At 44.7% G+C, this 21801-nt stretch overlaps 1 protein-coding gene across 8 annotated transcripts in view; it reads left to right on the top strand.

Moving 5' to 3' along the window:
- Positions 1-21801, top strand: part of ppp1r9a (protein phosphatase 1, regulatory subunit 9A) — a 401146-nt gene that overhangs the window by 204324 nt on the left and 175021 nt on the right. For 7 of the 8 annotated variants that reach the window (XM_038797547.1, XM_038797548.1, XM_038797553.1 and 4 more), the window contains exon 6: positions 19693-19848. The exons of the other annotated variant lie outside the window; for it this stretch is intronic. In XM_038797547.1, coding sequence (XP_038653475.1) covers positions 19693-19848 — 156 coding nt within the window. The remainder of the gene's footprint in view (positions 1-19692; positions 19849-21801) is intronic. 8 annotated transcript variants of the gene reach the window in all.

The following is a 21801-nucleotide window of genomic DNA, read 5'->3' as shown; positions in this document are numbered from 1 at the left end:
TTTCACTCTTGGAATCATCAAACTATTCAACTTCAGAGTTGCTGTCATCGTATGCATCATCAATATCTTCCCACACAACCTCCGTGTCCTGGATGATCTGGGGGTCAACTACCAGGAATCGTTTCAAAGGCAAGGAACAAGTCACCAAGTACCTCTGGAGCAAACTTCTCTAATATTGGGACCATATTTTCTGTTTTTAGCTTGGTCAGTGGCTGGTCCTCCGTGGTATCGGTAGCTTCAATTGTAGTTTTTATTTTTGAGTGCGCCATCTCCGAGCCCCCGCTCTTCTCAATGTCGAGTGCGATCTGGGCGTCCCCATATCATTCTGTCCAAACCACCGGAATAGAGCTTCTTGACCCTTTTCATTGAGACCGTCTTTTCTCCTGCGAAAAAGATTTACAAGAAGTTCATACTGATCTTCATCTGTCTCACTTTCCACCCCATTGCTTTCTGTATCCTCTTCGAAGTCTTCAAAAAAATATTCGTAGTAGTCATCATTGGACTTTAACTTGAACTCCAGAGTGAATCTCCACAGCTTTTCATGCTCTGGCCATTTAACATTCACGTCTTGTAGATGCTTTAATACGGGCTTGTCATGCTCCTGTATCATGTCACTGAGCATGTGCATGTTCTTGAAAACTGTGAACCAGAATTGCGGAATGCTCGCTTGCCGTTCTGTCTCTTTGTCTGATTTGTTATCCTCCACTTGGATTTCTATTGAATCCTCATCAACTGTTTGCACTCTGATATTCTGTAGGGATCAATAGTATTCAGCTGGCCAGTTGATTTCTGGGACACAGTCGCTCAACTAAGTTCAGGGATTCTCATGAATCCACTCCTATGATGGACTTAATGTTCATGTCGACAATGTGAAACAGTAACTTGTATCTCATGTCGTCCACAGAGAGCTCACATTGACATGCAACGAGGGTCTCCATTGTTCTTGTTCCATAGTACGCCGGCAGCCCTGACCGATCAGCGACTTTCAGCTCCGCGTTCAGCCGTGCGAAGCAGGCCGACTGAGGAGGTTAGATCTCATTTTAGTGTCAAGGTTGCATCAAAATAGTGTTGTTCAGGAACACCATTGATTTCTACCTGGTTGTAATGGTTTCCGGAGAGTTCTTACTAGCTTCAGTCTTATTTGAAATTTTGTTTTCATCTATTTTGTTTGGACTCTTCTAGTCGTTCGTTGCAATGAGATCGATGAAAAACTGTTCGTCGGGATTTATCTAATCAACCACATTTACTGATCCTATATGGTCCATTGTAGGACGCTCAAAACATGTTTTGCAAAATGCCCAGTATGGCCGCACCTAGAACAGGCTTTTCCAAAGGCCGGATATTGCTGTGGGCCATGTCGAGTGTCACACTTTTGCCACAACATTGCGGCTCCTGTCAGCTGCTTAAAATGGCCAGGCGCACTGAGACCACGTTTCTTCATGACGTGCGTCACAATACTAATGGCGTTGGCGTCGTCTTCTGAGTTGGCACCAAAATCTTTCGAGCAGAGTGTATTGATTTGTCGCTCGCCTGGCAAATCTTTATTGCTTGTTCCAGTATCAAATCTTCCTCCCGCAACAACCTCTCCCAGAGCTTATCATTAGCTACACCAAAGACAATTTGGTCACAGATGAGCTAAGATTTCAGGCTACTGAAGTTGCATGACTGGGCCTTTAGCCTCATCGGTGACAAAACTGTCGAACAATTCGGCACGATTTTTGGATATGCATGCGGAACAGGTATCTCCCAAATGTCTCATTCTTTTTGGGGGAGCAATGCCGATCAAAGTACCGACTGACTTCATCGTATCTCTTGCTATCCTCCTCATTGTCGAATGCAAATGTATTATACAGCTCAATTGCCTGCGGACCTACCACCATTAGCAGCAAGTCTATTCGTCTTTCATCAGACTGAGCCTGCAAGCCTAGAGCCGAAACATAGAGTTTGAACTGTTGCTTGAAGAGCCGTCCGTTTACATCTAAATTAGCGGATATCTGAAGCTGGTGGGGGGGGCTTTCATCCTGTCCATCTCTCACTTCAGCGTCTTTGTGATGAATGGTATCGGTAGCTGCTGTAACTGTACCTTGCCTTTAATACATTGGCCCTTTAAGACCGGGCTTGGAACCCTGGGGGACTCTGCCTCTGGCTCCGCCCCCAGGAAATGGTATATAAGGTGAAGCTCACAGGGCAGCATGCTGTGACCACACTTCTTGGCAGCTGTCCGGTTCTCTGGTAATTAAAGCCTTTGAATTATCAATCTTCTCTCCTGTGTCGTAATTGAGGGTATCTCAATTTAATTACCAGACACATCAAGATGGGCAGCGCTCTAAAGCCGGAGAAACTCAACCTAGACGCTCGGTCGCTGGAGGCCCCAGAAATGTTTAAATATTGCCTCCGGTGTTTTGAGGCCTATCTAGACTCCTCAGAGACTGAAGTCGACGGCGCTCGCAAGCTGAGCTTACTACATGCCCGGGTGGGCCACCTACTCTCCTCCGTGATCGAGAATGCTACGACATATGAAACTGTGGTCGATATACTAAAGAAATGCTTCGTAAAGCTGATTAACGAGGTACACGCCAGACATTTACTCTCGACCTGCAGCCAGCGCTCCGGGGAAACTTTAGACGAATACGTGGAGAGACTCACTGCGCTCGCGAGGAACTGCAATCATAACGAAGTGACGGCAGAAGTCCACATGAACTTACATATTTGTGATGCCTTCGTGTCCGGTATCAGGTCCTCGTACATCCGGCAGCGGCTCCTAGAAGACGGGGCAAAGGATCTCCAAGGCACGGTAACGCTCGCCTCTTCTCTAGAAACGGCCCTCCGTACATACTCCACGGACCTTGCGAACCCCTCTTGATCCCCTCCAGACTCGGCCACGCTACAGGCCTGCACCGCGCGGCGATCCGCTCACTCCGGGGGTTCCCCATGCTATTTCTGTGGACAAGGCCAGCACCCACGTCAGCGTTGCCCGGCCCGCTCCGTGATCTGCAACGACTGCGGGAAGAAGGGGCACTTCGCTAAAGTCTGCCTGGCTGGGCCCAAAGGCCGCAAACAAAAGCCTCACAAGGCCCAGAAATCAAGCTGTCGTTACCTTCACATCTTCAGCGCTCTTGGTACCATGTTGTGTTTTGTGTTCAGTGTCTAGCAAGGAATCTACCAAACAACTTGTGACTTGTCCAAACCTGGATCATTATTGAATCACACAAGATAACGATCGGTTACAGAGCAAGTTATCATGGAGTTTCTTTGCACTCCTCTGGAACTACCCTAGGCACGACTGTCCACTTGTACGTCTTATAACCATCTGACGATGACCGTATGTGCCCCCACTTATATTGGAGTGCCCTTGTCACCTGACCACTGTCTTGAGACTGCATGGTTTGTCTGTACCGCCACCTGCTCATTGGAGGTCACACCACCAGTCATCTATGATGTTGCTTACCGGCATATAACCACACCATTGTCTTCAATAGATTTAGCCCTGTCAATGGCCATGGCCTCAGAAACAACCCTCCCTATATTGGCCAGCACCATCCCTTTCACGGGGGTTCGAACATGCTGGTGCAGCTTTCCTCCTTTGGTCAGTTCCTGCTGCCTCCTGGTGTGTGCCCCCTTCTCCTGCAAGAGACAGAGAGAAATGTGACGGTGAGTGTTGTGCAATCTTTGTGAATGATGTGATATCATGATTGAATTTCTGCTATTGTGCGCAGTCTGTGAGATGTGCATAAGCAACTTGCAATTGTTCGAAGTGGGCGAGGTAAAGCATATCGAAGTAAGGTTGAGTCCTGATTCAAAGAGATTGTTGGTAAATGAGTGATAGGGATGAAGTGAATTTAGCAGTGGGATGTTGGTTAGGTATGATGTTTGAAAATGCATACAGTAACTGTGGTAAATTGTGTGAGATCATGACACTACTGGGTTTGCACTCGTATTCTTTGAGCTGTCTGTTCCTATTGCCTTCTCATCATATGGTTGGAAAGTCTCTTGCCCCTTGAATCCTCCTCCCTGCCACCTTCTCTGCCAAGATCTTCAGTGCAGTGTTCAGAAACCTGGGTGCCTGCCCTCTCCCATGGTCAGCTGTTCTTCACTCTTTTCCTTCCAGGTCATATTCAACTGTAGAATGAATTCCAGAAACTGGTGCAAACACAATGGGTGGGATTTTCCACGCATGTTTTGTGGTGGCGGAGGCAGCCCAGCATTGGCTGGGGGCGGAATCTTCTGCCCCTGCTGCTGTCAAAGGGTATTCCTGTTGATTGCACTGCTTGCCACCAGGATTCCAATGGCATAGTGCGCTCAGTGGGACTGGAAGATCCGATTGGCATGAATGGGTGGAAAATTCCGGCCAGTGCATTTCCTCTTTAGGAGATGCAGACTCTAGTTTTAAATAATGCAAGACAGTCATGATATTGACACTGCAGCCATTAAACAGTGGAGAGGACACTGCTGCACGCTGAAATTATTAAAATGAGCAAGCAGCACAAACAGATAACAGGTTGATATGCATATTGTGCCCATTTTTGAGGGCTAATCAATTTAATCACCATTTTCTCCAGTTACCCAATTTAATATGTTGTTGTTTTTCATTTTTCATTACTGTTGCTTTATTTTTAAGCAATATTCGCTTATTATGTCCTAAAATAATTTCTGTTTCTCAAATACTTACCTTTATCTCTCTCTGTACTCTGACCTTCATTTTCATCCCTTTTTATCTTCGTGTTGCTATTAGTTCTCACGGATCCCACCTTTACTCGTTTAAAACCCTCTCCTTTCCTATTTTTTTTTCTGGAACATTAGTCCTCGCCCCTTTCAGGGTCAGTCCATTCTAGCAATACAGCTCTGGTCCTATCAAGGGTCCTTTTCCATGAATTTGCAGCACACGTACTGCTCCAATTAATTTCAAACCTAAATTAGGATGCAATTCTCCTTTTTATGAATACTGAGTCAATACATTGAATGGGGATTAATCTGTTTATGTCTACAGGTGTAGATAGCTGTATTAGGCTAGATTTATGAAAGTTTTATGTAGCTGAAATTCTCCTAATATCTGTTGTCAACCATTTTATAGAACACTGAGCATGATTTTTGTGGAACCAGAAGGAATCGCAACAATTGTTCCTTTCAGAAGGTTTGTTATTTTGCAGGAAATCTGATTTTGTACATCGTGTTGTTTGTCAACTTTACTACTACTCACCAGCATGCAGTTTGTGCAATGCAATCAACATTTCATTGTTAGCTTGAAACTCTTATCTAAGAGCTACTTGTTAAGATTGTTATGAAGTATTATATCTTTATTTGTGTTCAATATATAACTTCTCTTTTCTTGCAGAGTACATTCATTGATGGTAGGTACTCATATTTTAGAGAAGTCGTCATTTTTGGCTATCCTCTTTCAATATAGACATTGAAAGTAGAAACACCAGATTCTGATTCAAACATTTATAAAGGCAAAACTATTGGTATTTGCAATATATAAATATATATGATACATAATATTTTTGAGTGTTGAACATTTTTTTGAAGCTGTCAAACTGTGAAATTTGTTTTCTTTAAAATATTTGTTTCCTCCGCTTACCATGGATAAAGGCAACATGCAAAAGAGGAAACTAAAGGCGCGCTCACCTCTCTGACTTTCCCAGCTAAGACCATGTGACTTCCCTGCTATGCTTCTATACACTGCCATTATGTTACAACTTTTGATGTTTTTGCTCTGTTGTCTGCATCCCTTATATTTATACTGCTTAAATGAGATAGTGCTGTTATTGTTTTTGCCCATTGGCCATGGATAATTTATATAAAGAGCATTTTTTCTATTCAACATGATTATATTCTATTCAATATGATTACATCTGCGTTCTGAGAACAATTTTTGTTACTGGTCAGGGGTGATTCCGTCCTTTAGAATATTACTTTTTGTTCAAGTTTTGCCAATGTTTGTCAATAGGTTATTGATGATAATGAGGATCAACTGGCTTGTGAACATTTAATCTCATATTTAATGGATCTAATTCACTCTCTGGTGAAGCAGTACATGCATGGAAAGACTTTTCACTCCTTTGATGAAAAACTAGTTGGCAATAAAATCATTGGTTTATTAACAGAAAAAGCTAGAAATGTTCAGAAGGCCATGCAACATCTGTGGAGAGAGAAACAATTAATGTTTCAGACCAATGACCTTTTGTTATTGGGGTTTGATGCACAAACTGAATTTGCCCTCCAAATCCACAGAAGAGATCAAAGAATACTCTTTCAAATTAAAAAAAAATCCTTGATCTGATGCATGACTTTGATCGAGATCAAAGCACCCAGTTGGTCACTGGGATATTTTCAGAGAACGCATGCCTGCCACCCAAAGCGAAATCTGTTTTAAAGATTAAAAATAAAACAGAAAAATGCTGGAAAAACTAGAGAGAAACACAGTTAATGTTTCAAACCCATTGACTCTTCAAAGAGAGAGAGAGGGAGAAGTTAGTTTTACCAATACAGCCTAAAGGTTAACACTTGGGGGCTCCTGGCAACCTTCCTTCCATATTTTAAATTCCCCCATAAACTGTTAAGAATTGCAACTGTGTCTTGCATCCAATGTGGCATTGGATTCATGGGGGCTGTGAACAGGGTCTAAAGCATGGACCATTCCCTGCAACCCCACCCCTGTGTTCCACCTGCACTTTAGATAACTTCCACTACTTGTTTTCTTGCAAAATGACTTTAAAGGAAAAAATAAATTACTAAGAAATTTAGATTTTCTTTTAGGAATGGAAACATGACATTCACCGCTCCTTTCTTGCAAGATTGTCAGTCGTCCAATTTACGATAAACGTCATGCTCAATGGATATCTTAATCAGATATTCAAAATTTCTTCTGAAATGGTTGAACACACAGTTCTTGATTTACTTGAAACATGTAAAACTACCGGCGCAATGAAGATCTATCAGATTACTATTGTAAATATAGTTGACCATCTCGAGTAGCGAGATGTAACCAATTTTTAGAGCCAAGTGTTTGTAACGTTTACTTAAAGTTTTCATCTTTATGGCCATCCCCATTTCTTTGATGTTACAAACAAACTGTAGAAGAGTTCTAGCTGAGAAAATTGTTTATTGAGGGGGTCCAGCTATGTTAGGACTATGTGGCAGTATGATCGTACAATTCATTTGTAACCAAACATTATATCATACAAGACATTCAGACAGTCAGTTCATTTTGAGTAACTTTACAAAGATGATAAGCAATTTCTCATTTTACAACTCCTCTCAAATGTTCACTTAATATGGCATCAATGTTCAACTTGACCAATGCCGTTTCCATTACAACATATGGTTCTTCAATTCCAGGTCTGTTTTGCCACATGACAAACCAAGCCCGGTTTGAACAATCCTCCAGTAATTCTTTCTCATTGGAAATGATTCCACGTTAACATTGTGGGTTGAGGGCAGCACGGTGGCCTAGTGGTTAGCACAACCGCCTCACGGCGCTGAGGTCCCAGGTTCGATCCCGGCTCTGGGTCACTGTCCGTGTGGAGTTTGCACATTCTCCCCGTGTCTGCGTGGGTTTCGCCCCCACAACCCAAAAATGTGCAGAGTAGGTGGATTGGCCACGCTAAATTGCCCCTTAATTGGAAAAAATAATTGGGTCATCTAAATTTATTAAAAAAAATATTGTGGGTTGTTTTATTGCCACTGGTCTTGTGTTTCACGATCTACCATACTTTGATGCTCTACAAGTGTGCCAGTGAATGTTCATGCTTTTCAGAGTAAATTAAAGGTGTTTACACACATTGAAGCCACCCTTCAAGACAACGGGGTCATAGTTTGAGGATAAGTGATAAACCTTTTAGGATTGAGGTGAGGAGAAATTTCTTCACCCAGAGAGTGGTGAATCTGTGGAATTCACCAGCACAGAAAGTAGTTGAGGCCAAAACATTGTGTAATTTCAAGAAAGTGTTTCGTGAAAATATTCACAAGTCGACCTTAACTTGAGCAAAAGAAGCAATTTATTGTTGCAGAGCTCTGGGAGAAAGGTCCTCGACCCCTCAGTCTTGCTGGCACACTTTCTCACTGAGCTGTGGCTTAAACTGGGTTAATATACACTTTCAGAAGCAGAATTACATACAGCCAATCAATTCTCTTTGTATTGCAGTTCATTCCATTTTTGTTATCAATTCTTTACACTTGTGTCACATTTGTCCAATCAATATGTTGCGCGCGTGATTACATAAGGTTATGAGTTGCCAGTCACAAGGTCATGAGTTGCCTGTCCTGGATGTGGATTTAGAGGCCCCCTTTCCTCTCGCAGCTGTTTTGACAGCTTAGAATAACAGCTGATTCGATTTGATTTGATTTATTATTGTCACATGTATTAGTATACAGTGAAAAGTATTGTTTCTTGCATGCTGTACAAACAATACATACCGTACATAGGGAAGGAAGGAGAGACTGCAGAATATAATGTTCCAGTTATAGCAAGGTGTAGAGAAAAGATCAACTTAATACGAGGTAGGTCCATTCAAAAGTCTGATGGCAGTAGGGAAGTAGCTGTTCTTGAGTCGGTTGGTAAGTGACCTCAAACGTTGGTATCTTTTTCTTGGCAGAAGAAGGTGGAAGAGAGTATGTCCTGGGTGTGTGGGGTCCTTAATTATGCAGGCTGCCTTTCTGAGGCAGCGGGAATTGTGGATAGAGTCAATGGATGGGAGGCTGGTTTGCGTGATGGATTGGGCTACATTCACGACCTTTTGTAATTACCTGTGGTCTTGGGCAGAGCAGGATCTATACCAAGCTGTGATACAACCAGAAAGAATGCTTTCTATGGTGCATCTGTAGAAGTTGGTGAGAGTCGTAGGTGACATGCCAAATTTCCTTAGTCTTCTGAGAAAGTAGTCGTTGGTGGGCTTTCTTAACTATAGTGTCGGCATGGGGGGACCAGGATAGGTTGTTGGTGATCTGGACACCTTAAAAACTTGAAGCTCTCGACCCTTTCTATTTCGTTCCCATTGATGTAGACAGGGGCATGTTCTCCGCTACGCTTCCTGAAGTCGATAACAATCTCCTTCGTTTTGTTGACATTTGAGGAAGAGATTATTGTCGTCACACTAGTTCACCAGATTCTCTATCTCATTCCTGTACTCTGTCTCGTCATTGTTTGAAATCCGACCCACTACTGTGGTGTCATCAGCAAATTTGAAAATCGAGTTGGAGGGGAATTTGGCCACACAGTCATTGGTGTACAAGGAGTATAGTAGGGGGCTGAAGACACAGCCTTGTTGGGCACCGGTGTTGAGGATGATCGTGGAGGAGGTGTTGTTGCCTGTCCTTACTGATTGTGGCCTATGGGTTAGAAAGTACAAGATCCAGTCGCTAAGGGAGGGGCCAAGGCCACGGAGTTTGGAGATGAGTTTTGTAGGAACGATGGTTTTGAAGGCTGAGCTGTAGTCGATAAATAAGAGTCTGACATAAGTGTCTTTGTTATCTCGGTGTTCCAGGGTAGAGTGCAGGGCCACGGAGATAGCGTCTGCTGTGGACTTCTTGCAGCGGTAGGCGAACTGTAGTGGATCAAGGCAATCCGGAACGCTGGAGTTGATTCGTGCCGTGACTAACCTTTCGAAGCACTTCATGATGATGGATGTCAGAGCCACTGGATGATAGTCATTAAGGCACGCTGCTTGGCATTTTTTTTGGTACAGGGATGATGGTCCTCTTCTTGAAGCAGATAGGGACCTCAGATTGTTGTAAAGAGAGGTTGAAGATGTCCGCAAATACCCCCGCCAGCTGATCCCCGCAAAACCTGAGTGCCCATCCAGGTACTCCATCCGGGCCAGTGGCTTTCCGAGGGTTGACCTTCGAGAAGGCTGCTCTGACGTCTGCAATGGTGATCTCAGATACAAGTTCATCCGAGGCTTCTGGGGTGGAGGGCTTGCTCTCGCTAACCTCTTGTTCAAAGCATGCATAGAATGCGTTGAGCTCATCAGGGAGGGGTGCATTGGAGCTGGTGATTTTACATGCCTTCATCTTGTAGCTCCTGCAGTCCATGGAGCACTGGTCCTCACTGACACATTGTCTTTGGACGATACATCTGTTAGAGTCACTCTTAGTCCAAAGTTCACTGTCTCAGCAGAAAACACCATGTAGCAAATTAAAAGCAGGCATCAATTTATATCCCAGCATGTTACCAAAGCAGAAATTTCACACCAACAAAGGAATTCGATATAGCTCTTAGGGCTAAAGGGACCAAGGGTAATAGGAGAAAGGCAGGATCAGGGTATTGAACTTGATCAAGCATGACAATAATGAATGGCGGAGCAGGCTCGGAGGGCCAAATGCCCTCCACTTGCTTCTATTTTATATGTTTTCAATTATCACTTTTTACATGTCAGTTGTCTTTCCGGCCATGGTGCTAGGTCATCAGAAATCATCTAAATTACATATTTGAACTCCCCACATGATTCAGGGTTCTCTGATTCGCTGTGTGCATCTTCCACCATTTTAACAGATGTTTCTCCAAAATTAAAAAAAACTTGTATTTATATGGTGCCTTTTCCTGATCAGCTGGCAACCCAACGCACATTACAGCCAATGAAGTATTTTTTAAGTTTTCATCTGAACATAAAGCCAATATCTGAAACAAGGAAACGCTTTGATAAGCAGAGATGGAACTTTAGGCATTTTCTGCTTTTTGTTACTCGACAAAGTGGTTAATTTAGACTAAGAGTTTGGTATTTTCCTGTAAATGTGTTGACGTTGGGCAACAATGAGCTACAAGCATTTCATGACTACAGTATGATTCTGCCACCATTTAGCCAACAGATAAGCTAACGTGCTGGAATTCCCATTGTTCAAAAACAAAAGTTGTATGTCCATATTTGGTTTGTGGCGGGATATTTCTGTTCCCATGCACACACTATTGCTTTGAGAGGTGACAACTGGATCATTAATGGAGACATACTTTTAAGTTGAGCAGAGGAAGTAAGCAACTCAAAGTGTTAAAATAGTGCACTGTTACAAAGTTTAGCATTTTGGGCAGAAGAACTCAGACTTTATGATAACCAAAAGATTGGAGGGGTTTGTTTCGATTGGTTGACTGGTGGCCAATGGATTGGCCAGGGACAGTACTCTGCCCGGCAAACGCAAGCGAATGGGTCCTGTCAGTTGGGGTTTTCAGAGAAGCCACAGGATTCTCAAGGTGGAAGCAGCTCTTTCTTTCTGCTCCACTGCCGACTGTCTGAAGACAGAAGCTTCTCAGCTCAATCTTTGCTTGGCTGCTTGCTGTATGAAGGCTTCTAGCTCTTGAAAGAAGGAGCTGTCTCTCTGACTTTCGATCAAATGCTGGCTGCCTGTTATTTCTGTGAGTCTAAAGTGGAAATCAAAGCAAGCTGAAAGAAAAGCTAACATCCACCTGAAAGCCTAGACTGAAGAAGAGACTAACTGGAAGACATCCATCTAAAACAAAAACCCTTATCCATTTGTTTTCATCATTATTTTACACAAGTTATTATTTTACAGTGAATAGGACTCTCTTAAAGGAGGAAAGAGAGGTAGAGACATGCAAAGGTTTGGTCAGGGAATTATGGAATTTTGGGGTCTTGGCAGCCAAAGACGCAGCAACTAATGTTGGAGAGATTAAAATTAGGGATGCACAACAGGCAAGAATTGGAGGAGTCCCATACCAGCCTCCCCGAACAGGCGCCGGAATGTGGCGACTAGGGGCTTTCCACAGTAACTTCATTTGAAGCCTACTTGTGACAATAAGCAGTTTTCATTTCATCTCGGGTGTGGGATGCAGACAAGTTGTAAGACGTTGAAGAGATGGGGATGGGCAAGGCTGTGGAGGCCTTTGAAAATGAGGATGAGAATTTTTAAACTAAATTGTTGCTGGACTGGGAGCTAGTGTAGGTTGGCAAGCACAAGGTGAATGGAATTCTATAGGCATCAGAATTTTGTATGAGCCCATGTTTATGGAGGGTGCAAGGTGGGATTGACCAGGGGTTCATTGGAATAGAGGCTGTGGACAGATCAAGAGAGATGGTGGAGAACTACAGCTGGATGTCATCAACTCGTATGTAGAAGATTAATACATTTTGTTATTAGATATCATATCACGTCCAAAGGCAATGAATAATATATTAATACAGAGGATGTTTTTATTCTGCCAGTATTTCAGCAAAATTCAAATAGTCTGATTTAAAAGAAAAAGTTAATTGATGATCCAAAAGTATACAAAACCCTTAATTTTACAAGAAAATTATAACTTACAATGTATAAACAATCAAATGCCTAAAGGGTATCTATGACACATAACTTTTTTACTTTTATAAACTTTAAAAAAAGTATTTGTTGACATGCCCTAGGGCGGCACATTGCCGCAGTGGTTAGCACTGCTGCCTATGGCACTGAGGACCCGGGTTCAAAGGCCCGGATTACTGTGTGGAGTTTGCACATTCTCCCCATGTCTGCGTGGGTTTCACCCCCACAACCCAAAGATATGCAGGTTAGGTGGATTGGCCACACTAAATTGCCCCTTAATTGGGGAAAAAAAATTGGGTACTTCAAATTTATTTAAAAAAAGACTTGCCCTAAAGTGTTTGCAACTTGACTTCCATAGAGGTTTAGCTGGCTATTGAGAATTGGCTACACATCAAATTTTTTAAAAATTATTTTTCTATGTGTCTGAGCCTTTCCATTTTCTCTTCAAAACTTTGTCTCAATACCTTCTGAGATCCTGCCAAAACCTATCCTTAATGTTCTCTGTCCTACACTTGGTGGCATTTTAATGATACGAGGTTGGCCTTCCACACACACTGATGAAACTCCATTGCACCCTTCCGTCACCTCTCATAACGAATCCACTGCCTTTAGGGCCTACTTGTCCATCATCAAATCTTGGATGAGGTACAGTTTCTTTCAGGTTAAAAAAAACATTGTCTCACATTAGTCACACTGTACTTTTGTTGCTGGGTTTACTTCACTCCTTGGACACTGTCCTCAGTTCAACCAGACTGTTTACAGCCTTGGGATGGTATGTGACCTGAGCTGAACTTCCAATTTCACATCCTCTTCATCATTAAGACTGCTTACTTCCATTTCTGAAACATCATGGGGCGCAATTCTCCGCGGTCACGAAAATTCGGAGAATAGCGGGCGGCGTAAATTTTTACGGACACGCTGGTCCGACGCCCTCCCGCTATTCTCCCCCCACGCCCGCCTCCCGACACGAATCGCTGCCCGCCGTTTTTTTACGGCGAGCAGCTCTTCACCCCTGGCCGATGGGCCGATTTCCAAGGCCTTTACGGCCGTTTTTATGAACGTAAAACACACCTGGTCTGACCGTTCGTAAAAACGGCCGTAAAGTCCCGATCTGGGGAACCATGGCACCGATTGGCACGGCAGTACCACGGTGGGCACCGATCGCGGGCAGCGGGTACTTACCCCGCGCACTCTTTCTCCCTCCGCCGCCCCGATGGATCCATCCACGGGGCTTCTGCGGGGCATAACGGCCCGCGCATGCGCGGGTTTCACGCAGAAGCGCGATGACGTCATCCGCGCATACGCGGGTTGGAGTCGTCCAATCTGCGCATGCGCGGCTGACGTCATCTGACGCGTCAGCCGTCGCTAACTCTGGCTAGCGGGCTTAACGAAATTCGTTAAGCCTGCGATGCCGGAGTTCACGGCCGCGCGGTACTAGCCCCGACCGGGGAGCTGAATCGGTTCCCGGTCGGGGGGGCGGAGGCTGGCGTCAAACCCGCCCGTTTTTGACGCCAGCTTCCCGAGTCTTCGTGACTCGGGAGAATCGCGCCCCATATGTTTTTGCTGAAGAAACTCTCAACTATTCCTTTATTAGCTGCATTCTCGACCATTAAAATTCTTTCCTAGCTATCATTCCAGCCTCCACATTCTGAATGTCTGCTCATCCAAAACTCTTCTGGCTGTATACCCCACTATAATAATAATCTTTATTGTCACAAGTAGGCTTACATTAACACTGAAATCAAGTTATCGTGAAAAGCCCCTAGTCGCCACATTCCAGTGCCTATTCAGGTACAGAGAGGGAGAATTCAAAATGTCCAAATTACCTAGTAGCACGTCTTTCGGGACTAGTGGGAGGAAACTGGAGCACCCAGAGGAAACCCACGCAGACACGGGGAGAACATGCAGACTCCACACAGACAGTGATTTAAGCCAGGAGCCTAACTTGGGACCCCGGAGCTGTGAAACCATAGTGTTAACCGCTATGCTACCATGCTGCCCTTCCTATCTGTCATTTATTGTGCATTTTAGTGTGTTTGACCGCAGTTTCTCTTAATTAAATGTTAATTCTGACTTTAAGTCTGAAAAAGATATTGGCCGTGCTTTTACGGCTGCATCGCAGTTGAGCAAGAGCAAGACACGGCCGCTGAGAGGCCAAATTCAAGAGCCGCACCGGGCGCCGATCGGTCTGCAATTTAACTGGCCACTCCCATTGGCGAAATCAGGATCCCACCGCTGAGTGGCGAGAAACCAATAAACACCACTTAAACCAATCTGCATACAATTAATGGGAACAACCACCTATCTAACGGCCTCCTGTGATCTAACCGCCTCCCTGCAAGTGGTCACGCGGGCATCAATTAGTAAACCTTTTTTAAAAAGTGAAGCTGGTGGAATGGCTGCTTTGAGGATCCAAGAAGGTGAGTAGTTAGCTTCGCTCCCGGGCACTGAGCACAGGGGCACGAGGTTGCTGCCCCAGTGCTCGGTGGGGTGGGTGAGTGTTGCCATCAGTTTGTGCGGTTGCCCCTGGATCATGTTTTCCCATAATGGGGGCAACCCCAGCCCCTGCCTGTCTGTCCCACCAAACACCCGTAACTCCCACTGATAGGAAATTGGTAATGGTAGTTCAGTGAGCACTTCACACATCCCAAGTGGATTCCGTTGGGTGGATGTGCCCTGTAGCATGAGGGAGTTATTGCCTAGCATCCGAATCAGACCATGAGGATTGGACACTGCCTGATCATTACAGGAAGCAACACCACGGATGCAGCAGCCAACATCCAACCCTAAGGGGCTGGGCCGCAGCACCGGGGGCATTTCAGTGACCAGAATGCACCAGGAAGGGGGACTAGCGTCTGGTCCAGGTAACGATACGTACAGGTTTCCGGGATACAAAGTCTGGGGTACAGCGCCCCCTGCTGCAACCAAGTGCACGTGGTCAGGGCGTAGCATATGACAGCAGATGTGAGGATGGGGGGTGGGAGCAATAGGGGAATTAAGGGTCCCAGGGTGTAAGACAGTTGTCAGTCTCTCACCCTCTCCAATTTCTTACAGATATTATGCACGTTGGATGATATCTTGGACTCTGCGGAAGCTGCCCTCGCGGTCCTGCAGGCAGGCCAGGCACCGGAGAAGGGGGCGGCAGCAGCGCGATAGATACTCGAGGCATGCCCGCGGGCTGGGTAGGGGATTGGTGGTCAGCCCGCGTTATGGGCAAAAGTGCCAGGGGCGTCACATTTCTCCGGTGCAACGTATTTTAATGCTGTACATGATGTGTCCCCAATTGGCCCTAGCCCCGATGGTGCAGCAACCCACCCCAGTGCCCCCTCAGTGACCCTCGACCTACTTAGCCTTCTGTGGGCTACCGCCGTGTCAAGGTGTGCCCCAGGAGGCACATCAGAGGCGGAGGCAGACTGCCGCTTCCACATCCCGTGGACTTAGATGCCCCTAGCGGGCATCCTCTGGGGGCCCTGGGGTCAGAGGGCCCAGACCAACATGTCAGCGGCACATGCTTTGCCGGGCCACCCTGTTTCAGGTGCTGACTCAGTGAGCCCTTGTCAGAGGGGGTAGAAGTCAGGGGAGCTTGTGACTGTCGTCGCCACTCTGTAGGGTGGCCCTCGTCAGTGCCCATCTGGTCACCTTGGACAGAGAGACAGCTGGATTGAGCCCGGCTTCCCCTGCGTCATCTGGTCTGCCAACCCGATTACCTTGTGGATCTTTTGAAAGCCACATCAAGTGTGGCAGATGGATTGCGTTTTACTTGCAAGTAAGTTGATAAACCACATTGTCCATGTAAAAGTCAACCCTTTAACTTTAATTTTTTGCTTTGACATTGGTCTCAAACATTTGAATTTTACTGCTTTGACACTACGCCACCGCCTCCCCTGCTTTAGTGGTATTGTTACTGGACTAATTAACCAGAGATCCAGAGTAATGCTCTGGGGACCCAGGTTCAAATCCCGCCACTGCGGATGGTGAAATTTATCTGGAATTAAAAAGTCTGATGATCACCATGAAACCATTGTCGATTGTCGGAAAATCCCATCTGGTTCACGAATGTCCCTTAGGGAAGGAAATCTGCTTAGGAAAGGACACCTGCTCCGGTGGCAGTCAAGGTCACCGCAGCCCTGAAATTTTACATCTCAGGATCATTCCAAGGTTTGAGCCTGTATGATATTCCGCAGGACACAGCCCACAGATGCCCGGTATGCGCAGGCAGAAAACTACATCGCCTTTGACATGGACCAAGCCCAGCAAGATGCCCAGGCTGCAGGTTTCTCTGCCATCACCGGGATGCCCCAGGTCCAGGGATAATAAATGCCATGCATGTCACCCTGCGCTTGCCATGTCATCTGGGGGTGCCGTATGTTAACTAAAAGGGGTTCCACTTCCTCAACACAACTTATGTGCGACCACCAGATGAAGATCATGCACGTATGTGCCCGCTTCCCAGCAGTTGGTCATCCCCGGCCTCTTCGAGGAGCACCCCAGGATGGGCAGCTGGCTCTTTGGAGATAAGGGATAGCCGCTGAGGACCTGATTAAAGATGCCTATACGGAAGCCGGAGACTGAAGCGGAGACCCAATACAACGAGGCCCGGGCTGCCATTCAGTGGTGCATCAGACTCCTCAAGATGCGATTCCGATGCCTTGACTGCTCTGGTGGTACACTCCGGTGCACCACTCGGAGGGTCGCTTATTTGTGGTGGTCTGCTGTGCCCTCCACAACCTCGCACAGCAGCAGAGCAACATGGTGGAGGTTGGTGATGAGGAACTTATGGCACATCCGAGGAGGGCAAGAATGACGAGCCATAAGCATAAGGAAGATGTATCACTTTCTATCAGCGTTGACAGTGTTATATTGGGCGTTGTTGATAGTTTCATATATCTAGACTCTACAATCACCAGCAATCTCACTTAATGCTGAAATCAATACACACATCGCAAAAGCTGTTATGTCCAAGCTGAGTAAGAGAATGTGGAACAACGGAAATCTGACTGCGAACACCAAACTTTGAGTCTACCAAGTCTTTGTCCTTTTTGCTCACCTCTGCACTATCGAGTCATGGACAACATATTCTCGACAAGAGAAAAGGCCGAACAGTTTCCACCTTCACTGTCTCAGACATTTCCTTGGCACCTCTTGCTAGGACAACATCGCAAACTCCTGAGTGCAATAATTCCATCAGTGGCAATTTTGGTCATTGACTTTGCAAGTGTTTATTTAAGTTCTTGATTTGTGTCTCAAAATGCAACCACTATTGCGCACCAATGGATGGGGAAGCTTATGATTCTAAATAAATGGTATTTAAGGTCGTTTCAAAGTGATGTGGAATTAATGCGCATAGAAACTTAGATACAGATAAATACATATGAAAGACCATCTTCCATTTATTGTTTACAAATATGATTTTGGAAATATTGATTGAGTAAAATTACCAGGTGTGACATGTATATCCAGTAGTCACAGGTAATGATTGACCACTCTTGTATATTACAACATAATCTACTATTTTGCCTGTATTTTTGACAGTGGATGAATTATGTATTACTCTAAAAGTAAAAAATTGTCTATCATCGGCAAATGGGAAGTCACCATATAAGTGCTATTAATTATGTATAGGTCATGATCATGCCCTGGAGAAAGGAAAGGGGTACATCTACTTAAGTGTTTTTTCACTTCTACTGGCAGCTGGGTCTTAGAACCTGGGCAGGTGGCTAAGGCAGTACACAGAGTGGGTGTATGAATATCATTTTTAAATGTATGTTGCATGCATTTACATAGGATGATAATTTTAAGTAAAGCAAATCTGATTAACATTATTTTTCAATCAAATTTAAGTTCATGTCTATATTTGTAGAATGACCACATGGTACAACAAGGAATTATTTTACTCATACATTATTCTTTCACTGGGGCGGCATATTCCTTGTGAAGGATAAGAAGTGATAATCTCTGTAGGAGTAGTATTTTTCAGAAAGGTGTAGGTTCTGTTTCTGTAAACTGTTAGGTTCTTATTTTAAAAAATAAAATGCGTTTTCAGTTATTGGATCGCAGAAAAACTGTATGCCCCAGTTAATTAAATCAGTCACACAAATGTGCAAAAAAAGGAAATCTTCAAAAAATTTCTGTATGATTTCCATTCCTAAACATAGTATTTTACAAATCCAACAGGTTGGACTTAAAAAGCAACAAGGGAAGAACTTTTGAGGAGTGGCAGTCACAGTCAGGTTGCCACTCTATTCCTTCTTCCTTATCCTAGAATGGAGCTGTACAATTTTCACCTGACCTTCCTATTTGGACCAGGTGGGAAAAGGATGGCAGCGGGTTCCTGAGGTCTTCAGTCTAGGTCAGCAGCATTGGGGGTAGTGAAGCTGTGTTAAGAGAGTCAAAAAATCATCCAAAATGTCTGATTTAAAATCAGTGTTTCGGATGTCTCCCAGTGCAGAGTAATTGCCCATTGTAAATTTTGAACTTCCTGGGCATTTGTCGTGCCGTGCTTGAGTGGGACTTTCTTGAGGCTGGGTGGTGGGGGGGTGGGGGGAGTTTGTGTGGTGGCAGTCCCCTAGTGCACTTTGTGGGGTAACTCCTGGATATGACCCTCTGGACCTCCGGAGTTCTTGGCTGTAGTTTGATTGGCAAGATGAGTATAAATTTGAGCTTACTCAAACATATAAGTGTGTTGTATTGTTTCTTATGTGGCCTTGGATAATAACAATTATCATGTTAATTTTCAATTCCAATGCTTTAAATTTGAGGAAATACACAGCTAATCGTCTGTGGCTTAAGTTTATGTTTCTTAATTTAAGAGCCGCACGGTGGTGCAGTGAATAGCACTGCTGCCTCACGGCGCCGAAGTCCCAGGTCCGATCCCGGCTCTGGGTTACTGTCCATGTGGCGTTTGCACATTCTCCCCGTGTTTGCGTGGGTTTCGCCCACACAACCCACAAAGATATGCAAGGTAGATGGATTGGTCATGCTAAATTGCCCCTTAATTGGAAAAATGAATTGGGTACTTAAATTTTTTTTTAATGTTTCTATATTTAACTGTTGGGAGTGTCTATTTTGTGTATTTGGGCTGAAAGAATAGCCATTAGTCACAAAAAGTAGTGACAACTGGAAGAAGGGTGCAACAGTTATTCAATACCATCTTTGCTATGCAATCTGCCAAACTTGTGTTCTTTTTGTAATTTTTGTAGTACTATTCTTCATCCATGCCTTTTTGAAATGTTACTTGGAGGTCTTAAAGTAAAATACAACATTTCAGTTTGCGATTAATTACATATAGTGCACTTTAAAAATATATATTCATCAGCATTGCGCTCCTACCTAGACAGCTAAACAAATGTGCATTTTGTTGCCATCCTAAAGGCTGTCTTTTATAAACGCAAATTATTTTCTATATGTACAACTTTAGTATTCATGTTTGCAAAAATATAATTTGATGTTAAGACAGGAGAATATGCCACTGATGAGGAAGATGACGAAATGGGCTCAGTTCTCACTGGTGGCGAAATGGCGATTGAAGTGTTTGACCTGCCTGAAACCGATGATATGCTTTCTCCTACAGAGGTGGACGCCAGCAAGATTGCTCACAAATTCAAAGAGGTAACCAGGAATATGTTTGTATAGCCAGCCAAGCAAAAGGTAGTCAAACATGGAGAAATTCAGCAAAGTCGAATGAAAGTAGAACTACAAAGTAATTATCTTAACAAAGACTTATTTAAAAACATGGATGTTATTCCAAATTAATGTTCTGAAGATTTTTCCAAAAGTGAGAAGATGGTGAGTAGTGTTAATGTCACTGAACTAGTAATCGAGAGGCCCAGGCTAATTCTCATGAGTTCAAATCTCACCAAGTATGCTGGTGGAATTTAAATTAAATTAATTAAAAAACCAGGAAAAATCTGGAGTTGAAAGCTGGTTTCAGTAATGGTGCCATGAAGCTATCATTGATGTTAATAAAAATCCATCTGGTTCACCAATGTTCTTTCGGGAAGGAAATCTCCCATCCTTACTTGACTGACCTACATGTGACTCCAGCCCCACACCAATGTACTTGACTGACCAAGGTTCCACAGCAATGTGCTTGACCGACCCTAGCCCCACCGCAATGTGCTAGACTGACCTTAGCCCCACAGCAATGTGCTAGACTGGCCTTGGTCCCACAGCAATGTGCTAGACTGGCCTTAGCCCCACAGCAATGTGCTTGACCGACCCTAGCCCCACCGCAATGTGCTAGACTGACCTTAGCCCCACCGCAATGTGCTAGACTGACCTTAGCCCCACAGCAATGTGCTAGACTGGCCTTAGCCCCACAGCAATGTGCTTGACCGACCCTAGCCCCACCGCAATGTACTAGACTGACCTTAGCCCCACCGCAATGTGCTAGACTGACCTTAGCCCCACAGCAATGTGCTAGACTGACCTTAGCCCCACAGAAATGTGCTAGACTGGCCTTAGCCCCACAGCAATGTGCTAGACTGGCCTTAGCCCCACAGCAATGTGCTAGACTGATCCTAGCCCCACAGCAATGTGCTAGACTGGCCTTGGTCCCACAGCAATGTGCTAGACTGGCCTTAGCCCCACAGCAATGTGCTTGACCGACCCTAGCCCCACCGCAATGTGCTAGACTGACCTTAGCCCCACCGCAATGTGGTAGACTGACCTTAGCCCCACAGCAATGTGCTAGACTGGCCTTAGCCCCACAGCAATGTGCTAGACTGGCCTTGGTCCCACAGCAATGTGCTAGACTGGCCTTAGCCCCACAGCAATGTGCTTGACTGATCCTAGCCCCACAGCAACGTAGTTGACTTTTTTATTCAGAAAATATTTTATTGAAGCATTTGTCATTTTCACAATTTAACATATTGAAATTTCTAAAACAACCGCGCGGGTCGACGCACAAAATACCCCCTAAAATAACAAACAATAAACCACGTCCCCCACTTCTCCCGTCCTATCCCCAATTACCCATATACTAAATTCCCTGTCCTTATTTAACATTACCATGCCTCCTATTCCCCCCCCCCCCTTTTCCCCTTTCTCCCCTTACTGCTGACGTTCAGTTTTTGTTAAAGAAATCTATGAACGGCTGCCATCTCCAGGCGAATCCCTGTATTTATCCTCTTAGAGCGAACTTGATTTTCTCCCGACTGAGAAACTCTACCATATCACTGACCCACACTCCTGATTTTCGGGGCTCCGAGTCCCTCCATCTCAGCAAGATCTGTCTCCGGGCCACCAGGGAGGAGGAGGCCAGCATATCAGCCTCTCTCTCGCCCCCCCACCCCCGGATCTTCCGACACCCCAAATATTGCTAATTCTGGACCCGGAGTTACCCTACCTTCCAGGTCTTCCGACATAACGTCTGTAAATCTCTGCCAGAATTCCCTCAGTTTCTTTTTTTTTTAATATAATTTTTATTGGAATTTTTTACAGAAAATATAAAACGTAACGACAAACAATGAAATGCAACAAAATAACCCATAATAACTGTATCACCCCCAGACCGTATTGACGCATGTATCCCATCCCCCACCCCCCAACCCCAATGAACAA

The sequence above is a fragment of the Scyliorhinus canicula genome, chromosome 5 (assembly GCF_902713615.1).
Source record: "Scyliorhinus canicula chromosome 5, sScyCan1.1, whole genome shotgun sequence".
NCBI lineage: Eukaryota > Metazoa > Chordata > Chondrichthyes > Carcharhiniformes > Scyliorhinidae > Scyliorhinus > Scyliorhinus canicula.
Note: the sequence above shows the minus strand (reverse complement) of the source record. Positions and strands in the feature narration are given on the sequence as shown.